A 12115-nucleotide genomic window follows, 5' to 3' on the forward strand; every position below is an offset into this window, starting at 1 on the left:
TCAAGGTTTGAAAAAATTACCAAATCCCCCTAGATAGGAAGATGCTTTTCCTAAGAAATTTGAAGGTTTCCAGAGTTCTTGATTGAGTGATAACAATTTCACCTAAAAAAAGTGTCCTATCTACCAAAAAGTCATAAACATGTTAAATCGCTAAGCATTATAATAAAGTGGTTGATAAAATATTGTATGACTTTTTATGTCAAAACAAGCATGGGATTTTAGAGCATGATGTTTGAAAAGTATATTTACTCACTTTAAGTACTTAGGACTAGTTGAGGCAAAGATCACAGGGATTTACTATGAAAAAGAGAAACTCAAACAATTCAAACAGTAAAGCTGGAGCAGAGCCATAATTAGCAAGAAAGAGGGAACGCGCCCTTTGAGGCCTCTACATAAGGGAGGAAAACACCACAGAAAACGATTTGCTTCATAAAAAAATTGTATCACACCGGTAATAATCCTGAAATTAGAATTTCATCAGCCAGATTAGTGGGTGAAATAACCATAATTAACCCATAATTATAAATGCACTATTTCAAACAGTCATATGTAAGCCTAAGTAGTAGTGAGACTATCAGGATACACTAGGCATACATTAGGAATGACACGTTTTTTATCTTTGCTATTTAATTTGGCATTACTTGACTTATTCTACACTTGATCTTAACCAAAAGACCGAGAAGAGACAACTTATTTCTAAAAACTGACCAGACTTCTTGTACTTTATATCACAAAAAAACAGATTGAAGGTTTTGTATAGCATCAAAGTCTAACGACAGTAGTCTTAATTCCAGACTTATCATCAAGAAACTAATTTTACCTAATTCTCTTTAACCTTCCAAACAGTGTGTCAGGACATAGGGAGAACTATGTTTTTGATGGCAGTGTTTTTCTTTGATCCTGTATGCACATATTTTATCTGTAAACATGTGTGTGTTACATAAATATATATGAAATGAAACTAATTCCATTCTCCCTAGAAGGCAGGGACTGACCACAGCTGAGTGTGTTGCTCATTATCCATTAGGTTATGTCCAGTCATTCATCCGGTGCATGAACATCATGTTTTAAGCCAAGATTATTAGCTTTATTCTATAGAAATTCATTGAACTAAAGTTCACATGTATAATCCTCCGTGTACTTGAGAACACACGGGCTGCTTGATGTGAACTTTCTACTCGGAGGCAGTAAAGCCCAGGGAGCTCAGTCGCAGCCTGGCTGGGGTGAACGCCCAGCTCTACCACCAACGGACTTGGAGCAACTTCATTTCTGTGCCTCCGTTTCCCCGTCTCTAAATTATTATTTTTTTTTTCCCCGTCTCTAAATTAGATAGTGGTGCCTACCTCACATTGTGAGGGGTACACGAATTAATATGTAAAAAGCACAGACCAGTGTCTGCCATTTGATAAGCCCTTGTAATGATCTCCAGAAGTCTGAAGGATCCCCCGAAGGCAAGCAGAAGGACAGATTCTGTTTTTATTGGAGGTTTTCACTAGGCGATCCCATTGTGAAGGTTATACACTACCGGGTGGGGGGCGGGGGGATTTCGGCAGGACTTAAGTACACAGGTAAAAGGCTGCTGCAATAATCCAGGCAAGAAATGAGGAGGCTTGAACCTCACAGTAGGTGGTAGCGAGATGGTGGTAGTGATCTAAGGACGGCGGGCCTCACAAAGGACCCCCAGGTTTCAGGCTTGAACGCCATTCTCCGAGGCAGGACGGGAAGCAGGCCGGGCGGTGGAGCCCGCAGTGCCTGGCACACCCAGGAAGGCCTCCGCTCCGCAGCAGGGAGCAGCTGGAGTCAAGCAAGCAGAGGACACTTGCTTTAAAGCTCCTCTTCAATGACCGGGGCAGTCAAAGCTCTTCTCTTCTACCCCAGACTAGAACACCTCATCTAATGCAGTTCTGAGCATTAAAGGGAAATCATACTGAAGATTTCAACCTTGAAGTTAATTGCAAAGTTTGCTGCAGATGGCTAATGTTTCAAAGGTAGACTCGGTTTTCTAAGTCATCTGGGTAAAAACACGAACACGAGTCCCCGGTGCCACATTTCCCACCACACGCTGCAGAACTGCCAATGACAGGCCCTTCCTTTGGCTCCTGGGGACTTAATTTCCCCAGGGAACGCTTGTGGTTATTCAACTTGAAGACCTTGCAGGAAGAACCACAGTTATTTCTCCCTGGGGTCTTACTCAGAGCAAGCAACATGGAAGTAAACAGTCACTAAAGAGGAACAAGGAGAAATAAACAAGCTTTTAGCCAAATGTATGAACAATCCACATTGAAAAAAAAAAACAAAAACGGCCAAGATTTTACAAGAATTATAAATTAGGGACAGTGACGCCACCCTGCCGTGGTTCAGAATCTACAGGAGCACGCAGGCCCTAAACCCACAGCAGCTCTGCTGGTCCCAATATAAAGGAAGGTGCATTTCATTCTCTGCTGATTTCTGCATGTAGTGGTTAAATAAAGACGGCTTCAGGCTGGGGAAACAGAACCAGAAATTAGAACTAGGGTCTAGGCCCAGTCCTGCCAATGCTTAATGTTACCATCTTGGACCTACGTCCTTTGTGGAATGCAGAGACTGCCCTTGTCCTAGGGGTTCAGAATTATGTGATCAAAAGAAAGCATTTAATAAAACTACCCTTTGAAAAATTATTTTTGAAGGACCTCACTGTCTTCCTGTCATTCAGGAACAACATATTTTGCTGCAGAAGGCTCACCGGTCAACATGTTGGAGAAATCAAGGCCTTGTTCCTAATCACAGGCTACCATTTACTAAATTCCTCGTGCAGGCCTCAGGAGAAGTTTATGAACTTGCTTTAATGGAGGCTTGTGCAGGGTAGGTGACTTGGCAAAGGTCACACGGCCGATAAGCTACCCCGTTCAGCCCGTAAACCCAGGGCTCTCTAACCCGCAGTCTAAGTTGCTTCAGCAACAGGTTACTCTCCGATCAAAAACTCTTTGGGGAAAAAACCGCAGGTGGGAAGATCCTTTGATTACTAATGGTAATCAAACCATTACCAGTTTTCAGCGTCTCATCTCACCCTCAGAGTTCAGAGTTGAGCCCACAGCAGCCCAGCCCCAATCTGTGCTCTTCTCCCACAGGCGGCCAACATACACCAATTCAGGACCACTATGTCACATACATCTTTAAATACTTAGCAAAATAAAAAAAATAAATAAAATAAAATAAATAAATAAATAAATAAATACTTAGCAAAATCAGATTTCAAAAGACACTTAAAAATGTATTGCAAAATGTACAGCATTTATTCACATACAGACAAAAAGGCACAAATTCTACTAAATAGTTCAACAAAAAAATACAGCTGTCCTCAACTAGTTTTATAAATACTTTCAAAAAGGGGGTAGAAATAAATACAGGATTGGGCCATGTAATATAAAATAGTCATCTCTACATATACTTTGTTTAATTTCTGATTTTTAACTCTTCATGCACCTTTTTTTCCAATTTTAGCTGAATGGACACCAAGCTAGGCACATAGTGAAAAATCCTCTGTACAAGGTTACAAATGTAATGACAAGTTTGTCCATTTCAAAATAATTAAGATTTGTACACAACACATAGAACCCTTCATTTCGATTTTGTGTTTATAACCTAACAAATGACATTCCAGGCAACTTTACAAAAGTTTAACTAGCCTACATTTTGACATAATACATTGATCATAATCAAAGATATTTCTTGGTCAGGATGCACAAGGAAAGATAAAGCTTCAAAGAAAAGAAAAGAAAAGCAGAGCGAATGGCTCGTACTAAGAGAGTGCAAGTGGGTGGGGTGGGTGGGGTGGGTGGGTGCTGCGTATGGCCGCCTCATACAGAGTTCCCAGCAGGACGTGAACTAACTTACAAAGCTATCATTACACTGTCAGAGAAACCGTGCTCTATACCATTTGCATTTCAAAGCAGGAATAAAAAGTGTGGGCCTTTTATTTTTGTGTGGGTTTTTATTTTTTTTTTGTTTTGTTTTTTGTTTAGTTTTTTTGGTTCAGCATAACTTGGAACGTTTGAAAGCTTTTCAACCTAAATGTGGGGAAAAAACAGGTAAGGCATTATTTTTGCACAAAACTAGCATTCCTAAATAGTGCAAATGAATCTGTTACCTCTTAAAATGGTGAGAGGTCATATACTTACTAAAATTTAGATTTTCTTTCTATGGCTTGACAGATTAACCCTCTATATATTCTACTCTCACCCAGAGCTGTTGCTGTACAGGGTCAAAAGGGAACTGTAAAAAGTGTCCACCTTTCTTCTGTATCCAGCAAAAATGTTTTTGCTCATAGGCAAAAAATCTGGTTTTTAAATTATGCTATGAGTCAATGTACAACTTGGATCCTTTAAGAAACTCCTAAGATCTGTAGCAACAGCTTATCTGGACAGCAGTCTCTCAAGATGAGCCCCATAGCTCAAAAATAGTCAATCTAAAAACCTGGGTCATTCTTTCCCCTCCCCTGAAATAGCTACTAAAATGTATTCGAAAAGTTAAGACTTGGTCTGAAAATGTCATACATACAATGGGGATGCATCAGATCTACTATTTGATCATCCGATAAAACTTGCATAGCAAGATGGAATTCAATAAGCCTTTTTTGCTGTTGACAATCACCTGGAAGACTTGAAAGGGAACTACAGAACTCAAATCATCACTCGTTAAGTATCAGAATGTCCCTGCCACATGGAAACAGATGTATAAATGAATCGGGAAATCTGAATACTGATAATAACTAAGGATAATTTAGGGGAAATTGGGCTTGTTCCAAGTGCCCATAATTCTAAATCTCGTTGCTATTTAAACTTTCCTTCTCTTAAGTTTGATTCACAACTACATTGAATTCCAAAGAAAATTAACAGGACCTTAACACTATCCACTGTCTTAATACATAAGCACTGCAGTGAGTGCAAAAACAGAACATTGTCAAATTTAATGCTAAATTCATTATTGCTGATAACTTACTAGTTATTGCCATTTGCAATTAGAAAGTCCAAGTTACGAATTGGAGCTTAGAACTCTGACTCCAGGAAACCTGTTCCACTTCAGTCTCTTTCCCGTATCACCTCGGTCAATGGTAAGAGGTTATCGCAACTTATTGCCTTTCTACTGTTTTTAAAATATAACCTATTTTGCTTTTTTTTTTCTTTTTTTCTTTTTCATTTTTTTTCCTTTTTCTTAAGGAATCCGTTCATGTTGGAAGCCCAGATTCCCCAACATACGCACTAGTGGTTGGCTCTGGGACGTAGGTCACCAGAGTCTGGAAGTTCATCACTTGAACTTGACTAGCCATTAGTATCGTTGGAAGCCAGATGGCCAGGTATTGCCCAAGGCCAGGGAGCTCCCAAGCTGGCCCAAAAGGCAGTGGTTAGGGAAGAGGAAGGTCAAGAGGACTGGTAAGAATGGGACCAACTGCCCTTTCTCACAGACAGAACTTTCTAATGGCTTTACTCTCCTCCACCAGTCCTATACCCACAACACACTCGGGTGCTTCAGGCAGCAGGACCTGCTCCACGTACCCTCCATCTGCAAGCTGCAGCAGCTCCGCCCTGGCCCTTCAGATCTTCCAGTACTGACCTTTTTGAAAATTCTCTCTTCCCCATCTGCTGATCTCATTCATACATGAATTCCCTAGAGTTACTGAAGCTTCAGAGCTGCTGCCTGTAACTACAATGTAACAAAAACAGCCTCGGGGGCCAAAGTATAAATATGACTTCAACATCTACCAGTCCTACAAAGTAAGTTTTATGGGCTGTTAAATGGTACGTGAGGGTTTCTCAAGAACTGCATCTGATTCCGCGTATTCAGGTAACCAAGAGTTTGTGCTTTGGGAAGAATACAGAGGGCAGTGCAAACTCGTGAGGCTTCCGCAAGCCTTGCCCTCTGCAAAGACTTATTTCATTCTTATTTTAGTGTTTAATTCAGCCTCTAGTCTTAGTGTCTGACGGTTACAATCTACTCTTGTGTTTCCTCAACAAGTTGCAGATAACACACTTCTCACAACAATGATTTATAAATGACTCTGGAAAAAAAAATTCAATCTGACTTGCAAGTAAATGTGTGTGTGTGTAGCTCAGGAGTGATGGATGGGTCTCCGCTCGTCCCCCACGTCAGAGCTCTCGTCTAGCAACTCCACGGCAAGCCCGCAGCGCTCCCACACCGCCTCAGTTTCATCAAGAGGCCAAAATGCTTCTCCTGATGATGTCTGTCCTCCTGCTGATAGTGCTGCTGGCGTGTATACACTTCTTTTCAGATGCCTCGCTCTCTGAGTCACTCATCTCGACATCAGGGACGTACCCGTCATTCTCATGGTCAGATTTCAACTTGTTTTTTGCCCTTTCCTTGGCTGGAACTCGGCCTAAGCCCAAATAGGGGTAGTCTGAGTGCTGGTGGCAGGCCCCGTCGTGGGCCTCTCCCTGCTGCTGCCGTTCCCCCTTCTTTGGAATCCGGAACCCTCCCCAGTTCTTCACTGGGCTGGCAGGTGTCGTAGGCACTTTGACTGCAGTCTGGTTATAGTTCACTCGGATGAGGGAGCCGTTGCACTTGGGCACGATCTCCTTCCTGGAGCCGGGCGCCGACTGCCCCGTGCCAGGGGAGGCGGCGGCGGCTCTCGGGCTGTCCAGGTGCCGCTGGGACGGGTCCGTGGGCCTCAGAGGCTTGTGACTCTGTTTACAAGGTCTGTCCTTGAAGTCTCCCCTGCTGAGATCACAATGAAGACGATGGTCTCTTCTGTCCCCGGAATCTGGCATCACCACGCCATTCTTCTGTTGTGCTGACACGAGACGGGCCTCCGCAAAGGTCTTTTCAAAACTCAAGAAGCCCTCTGGGACCACCGTCCCCTCCCTTCTACCACACAGGTCTGGCTGCTTCGGCAGGGCTTTGCCTCCGCTCCCAGTGCTGTGCTGCAATGGATCTCGCTTATGGGGCTTTTTCAGCGAATGGACCAAGGAAGTGCCCATCTGCTTCCTGAAGAACGCGGAATGCCACTTCAAGTCCTCGATCTTGGGGGCGTCAGGGCCCACAGAAGGACTGTTAAACAAAAGCATGTTTTCCAAGGAGGAGGAGGACCAGGAAGAAGAAGGCACACCTACAAATATACAACCACAAAGAAAGAAAAATTACAGAAGCAGACCCAAAACACCACTCTAGGTCCCCAGCATGGCCCGATCAACACGAACTTCCCACCCAACCGCACAGCGTACACCACCCAGCTTCTAAGAATTCACACGAAAATATCACCTGCCCTAAGAATCTGCGTTCAATCTGCAGACTGAATATGCTGCGTTTTCTTAAATAGCCGAAGCTCACAAAGGTTTCCATGAAACGACCTCCCCAGAAAAACCTTTCCCTTCAAACCACGTAAGCGATCTTTCAAAGAGGAATCCACGCAGAATCCATCCAGTCAGTCAGCGCCCCTACCCCTGCACATGGTTAGGCACCTGCTCCCCGACGCGACCCAGAGCCCACCCACCAGTGCGGGGCCGGGGGCTTTCAAGTTGCCCTCTCTGGGGGGCGCCTGACTGGCTCAGTCAGTCAAAGATCTGACTCTTGATTTCCTGCTCAGGTTGTGATGTCAGGGTCTTGGGATCGAGCCCCGCATGTGCGACTCCACATTCGGCTAGCGTGGAGTCGGCTTGAGGTTCTCTCCTCCCTCCGCCTCTGCCCCTCCACCCTGCGTGCGCTCTCCTGCACCCACGCACTCTGAAATAAGCAAATGAATAGATAGATACATCTTTAGAGTTTCCTTCTCCAAGTAAATACGAGCTATATGATGAGGACAAATGTAAGTACATGAAACAAGAAAGGAAGGTGCTTAAACTCATTCTTGACACACAGCAAAGGTCTTTCAAAATCTTTCCTATTAAAAAAAATAAAACAAAAAACAAAATCTTTCCTATTATATGCAAAGCCTATTTACGGAATTAAACTGAACTGGCATCCAACACGTGGGTAACTTAAAATGGTGTTTTGCAAACATTTTTCCTACAAATCCCAGTAACTAAATTTCAGAATGTAACCCACTAAAAGCTCACACTTCATGAAATATTAGCCTCCTCCATCTGATGTGGCACTCTTACATTTTCTATTCTATGTCACTTGCTTTTGATGCTGGTGACCCACTAAACTCCTCTCACAACCAACTAATGATAAATCATAACCCTCCGTGTGAAAAACCCGGGGTGAATTTATAACACACGGGAGTTTATCACAAGGACCATGTTTCTGCAAGAGCCTCGAGGACATCTGTAAAGAGTTGTTCTCTTGTTCTGTGTCCCGTAAGGTATAAACCGCCGGGAAAACCAGGTTCAGCCGGGCAGGAGCCCATCCGAGGCCTCCCTGCTCTGCAGACACGAACACGGCGTGTCAACAGAGCGGGGCTAGCAGCTCCCACTGCTGAGCTGAACACGCTTGCTTTTCAAGAAGCAAACCTTAGGGTCAACCTTCACGAAGCCACACTTCTGTGTCTCCTCCTCAGTACTGTGGGAAAACAAAGGTAAGAGGGATTGTCATTTTCTAAACTGATTTCCATCTACCTGGGATCTACGTCTCTGAAAAGCCTCAGACTTCTGTCGTCACATTAAGTGCTGTCCCCACTGAGGACACACTCAGCCAGCAGAATGGCCCTGCCGGTTCTCAGCTTCGCACACGAGCCTTAACCCCAGACCCTGACTGACATGTGTCAATCACAGCCATCTCCTCCACTTCACCTGGAACCATCTACCTTCTAAGACAGGAGATCCACCTGGGACATGAATAAGAACACAACTGAAAGTTTAAAACTGGGATAAAAGGAAAAAGAGGGGCAGGGGGAGCATCCTAAAGGGTTTCCACTTCATTCCCTGGGGCATCCTGCAGAAAGCTTAACGTTGCTTTCAACCCAACATACTTAGTATGGCTCATATCTCAGAGGGGAGGGAGGGTTTGTTTACCTTCTCTGGAAGAGCAGTAGGATTTCATTACAGCTGTGTCACACAAAACACTTCCTAACCTGGTTAGGAATCTCAATCTCTTACCCGCATAAAAACCTGAGCCATGAAATGCAAAAAGCGGCTTGCAATATCCCTGAAAAAGGACTCCTAAGTGAAATCAGATGAAAATGCTCCTTGCAGCTTATTTTTATAGGTAATCACTCATTACAGAACTACTGAACAAGAGCCACGGAACGCCCCTCCACGGGCCCAGCCTGCACGGCGGCAGCTCTGGAGGCCGGTGACCTGCACCCCGCAGCCTTCCGCGCGGGCTGTTTGCAGTAGGCCACGAAGGCAGGGGATAAACTAGGTCCCGCTCCTGTGCATTCAAGTAGGAACAGTGAGCGAAACAAGTCCCCCTGAAACAATCCCGATCAAACTGCTTTCGCTTATGAACCCTACTTATAAAAACCTATTTTAAAAGTTTTACAACTAATAAACTCTAATGATGCATCTGGAAAATATTTACTCTCCGGAAGAAAATATCTAGGATAACATTAGTGCATTAATGCCATTAGTATTAACTATGTAACGACTCGAGACTAGCATTAAGACCCCCTAAGCTTTCTTTGTTCAGCTGACCAATTTACACCTAGCTCCGTGTATCCGGATAGTTTCAGGTAAACCAGAATTTGGATTTCAACGTAACAGGAGGTAACCACTTCTTTGTTGTTTCTGCGTCCGTCACCTACAGAGACAAGAAGCCACAGAAGCAGGCCAGTCAGCCTCCTGTGGCCGCACAGGGCAGTGAGGCCAATGCCGCGGCTCCGGCCCTCGGGCAGGGCGGGGCCGCAGAGACCAGCTCCCCGAGGACCCAACCCGAGGTCTGGCCGAGCCCTCAGGGGCCCTCCTCCTCCGAAATCCTTCCAGATGCCCGCTCGGCAGGGTTCATGCCCACAGCACCTCCGTGCTCAGAGACCCGCGAGAGGTCGGGGTCCTGAACCTGGCCTCTTACAGATGGAGAGTCCCAGAGACTTGCCCTGCGGTGCGCTCCACCTCCAAGGAACGGTGTGCTCTCTCCGCAGCGCACGAAGCAGGAATCTTAGTTCCCTTTTCCACTTTACCTCGCTCAGAGCGATGTAAAAGACACTGAATAAATACTTGGTGCTGAATCTCAAAAATACTCAAAATTCCACCTATTCCAAAACATCCACTGGGAATGTGCTCCGAACATGGACGTGTGCCTGGAGTACACAGTCTTAACACTGCTTATTTACCGTCTGTTACAGGTGGATCCAAAGGCTAGAGAATCTGTAAATCTTCCCAAGTGTCCCCATGAAACTTGAAGTTTATCGAGTGCTTTGCAACACAATAGAGAAGTTGCCGTTACATTGGAGTCTCAGAAGAGCTCCCAGTAGGAAGCTTGGGAGCTCAACCCCACATTACACAGGAAGAAGTCAGGGAGCCTCAGAAAACAGGCTTGCTTGTTTGGCCTGCAGGTAGAGGATATGGGATTCGACCCCTATTTGAGGTCAGATTCATAGCCCTTTTCCCTACGGTGTGATGTTTCAAATGCCAAAAGATTTTCTTTGAATATGAAAGTCTGTGCTGCTCGGATTCTCGTATAGCATAAATATAAGAAAATTAGCTTTTTTTTTTTTTTCCTTAACAGAACGTTAAGGCTTACAAACCCCTGCACTATTGTTTGACCTACAAGAGCTTAATGCATACCTGAAACTCTTTCTTGCTCCAAGAGCTTAGTGTAAAGATTGAATATCTGTTCCTGGACTTTGCACACAGATCGCTTAATCTTTTCCCTGCGGGTCACCATGTAAGTGAGGTTCCGAACCTAGAACGTAGAGAATAAAGATTCTAAGTAAGCAATACATTATAACGGTACTTTGGTGTTTTTCCTTTACCTGAGAAATTTGTCCTACTAGGGCCATGAGGGGCATCTGAAATCAAGATGTACTTATACATTTTATCCAAGCTCTAATCTACTTTCGGGCTGCTAACTAGGATTCCACACACACCCCTCCATGTAGGCAGAGCAACGCAGAAGAGATTGTAGGAGGAGCTCCAAACAAGCCCTGCGGCCTGCACCGCACCCAGCCTGGCGCCCACCCCAGCAGAAGACCGCTGGGGTCCAGGTCCAGGCTTGCCACCTCTTGCCAAAGGACTCCGCTTATCACCCCCTCAATGTCCTCTTCCTATGAATTCTATGATCTAAGGCTTTAGAGCAGCTCGGAAGCCACTCTATCCAGCATCTATCTCCTGAAAATAGAATTGGGGAAACACAGGGTCAAAAGGGCCATCTGAAGAGCACCCCACCCACCCCCAACCTCCCGCCAAAAATTATCCCTGCGCAGAGCTCACTAGTAGAAGATCAAATGGTCATCAAGAAGCCAAGGAAACTTCTCTGTCAACTAGACAGTATCTGAAGCTCACAGGCAGCTAACGTGTTCCTATAGAACATAAAGCTAGGGAACCATTGCCCACCATTGCCCTGCTGTCAGCACCTCCAGTCCAGCTCCCTGCAGGACACCACCTTCTTCCACATTCATTTGTAAATAACTAGAAAGACGCAAGTGCTGAGAGCTCCACTTGGTATCTGATGGCAGCCACCAGGGATCACATGGGGATCACACGTATACACTCACTACCCAAACTAACTCGACACCTAGAGGTGTTCCCTAAACAGGAACAAAACAGTCAATAACCAAGCCATCTTCAGTCCTAGAACCTACTGGGAAACCTGACCAGGTTGCATGCACCTGAAAACCCCAATATCAAACGCAACACGACGGGCTGTACTCGAACCTCCTCAGGGAGAGACCACCAGACCAGCGGTGGGAGCGCAGGGGCCCTAGAGCCCTCTCAGGTCCCATTTGGGGGGGGGGGGGGGGGGGGGGGGGACTACAGTCCTTGGGGAGGGGCCCCTTCCCCTGCCACCTTTCTTCAACCAAGGTCATCAACGTGCTCCGTAAGGAGGGATGGCAACAGCCGCACGCACGGAACTTGGCGCTCTGGCTCTGAGCCGGCGCCTCCCGAGGTTTCCAATCCTTCATGAACCCTAGTGGTTCCAGCTGTTCTTCCTGGAGCGGTGTTCAAGGCTGTCCTGTGTGCAAGGACAGGAGGCACAGAGACAACAGGCTGACCGGCTTTCACACTTGCATCGTGGTGGAGGTTCCTGG

At 45.4% G+C, this 12115-nt stretch overlaps 1 protein-coding gene across 19 annotated transcripts in view; it reads right to left on the reverse strand.

Moving 5' to 3' along the window:
• Positions 1-3249: 3249 nt before the first annotated feature.
• The window catches only part of JADE1 (jade family PHD finger 1), a 63078-nt gene continuing 54212 nt past the window's right edge, over positions 3250-12115 (reverse strand). For all 19 annotated transcript variants that reach the window (XM_038564644.1, XM_038564654.1, XM_038564646.1 and 16 more), the window contains 2 exons: positions 10653-10770; positions 3250-7099 (listed from right to left, as the gene is read on the reverse strand). In XM_038564644.1, coding sequence (XP_038420572.1) covers positions 6186-7099; positions 10653-10770 — 1032 coding nt within the window. In that variant the 3' untranslated portion in view covers positions 3250-6185. The remainder of the gene's footprint in view (positions 7100-10652; positions 10771-12115) is intronic.

The sequence above is a fragment of the Canis lupus genome, chromosome 19, assembly GCF_011100685.1.
Source record: "Canis lupus familiaris isolate Mischka breed German Shepherd chromosome 19, alternate assembly UU_Cfam_GSD_1.0, whole genome shotgun sequence".
NCBI lineage: Eukaryota > Metazoa > Chordata > Mammalia > Carnivora > Canidae > Canis > Canis lupus.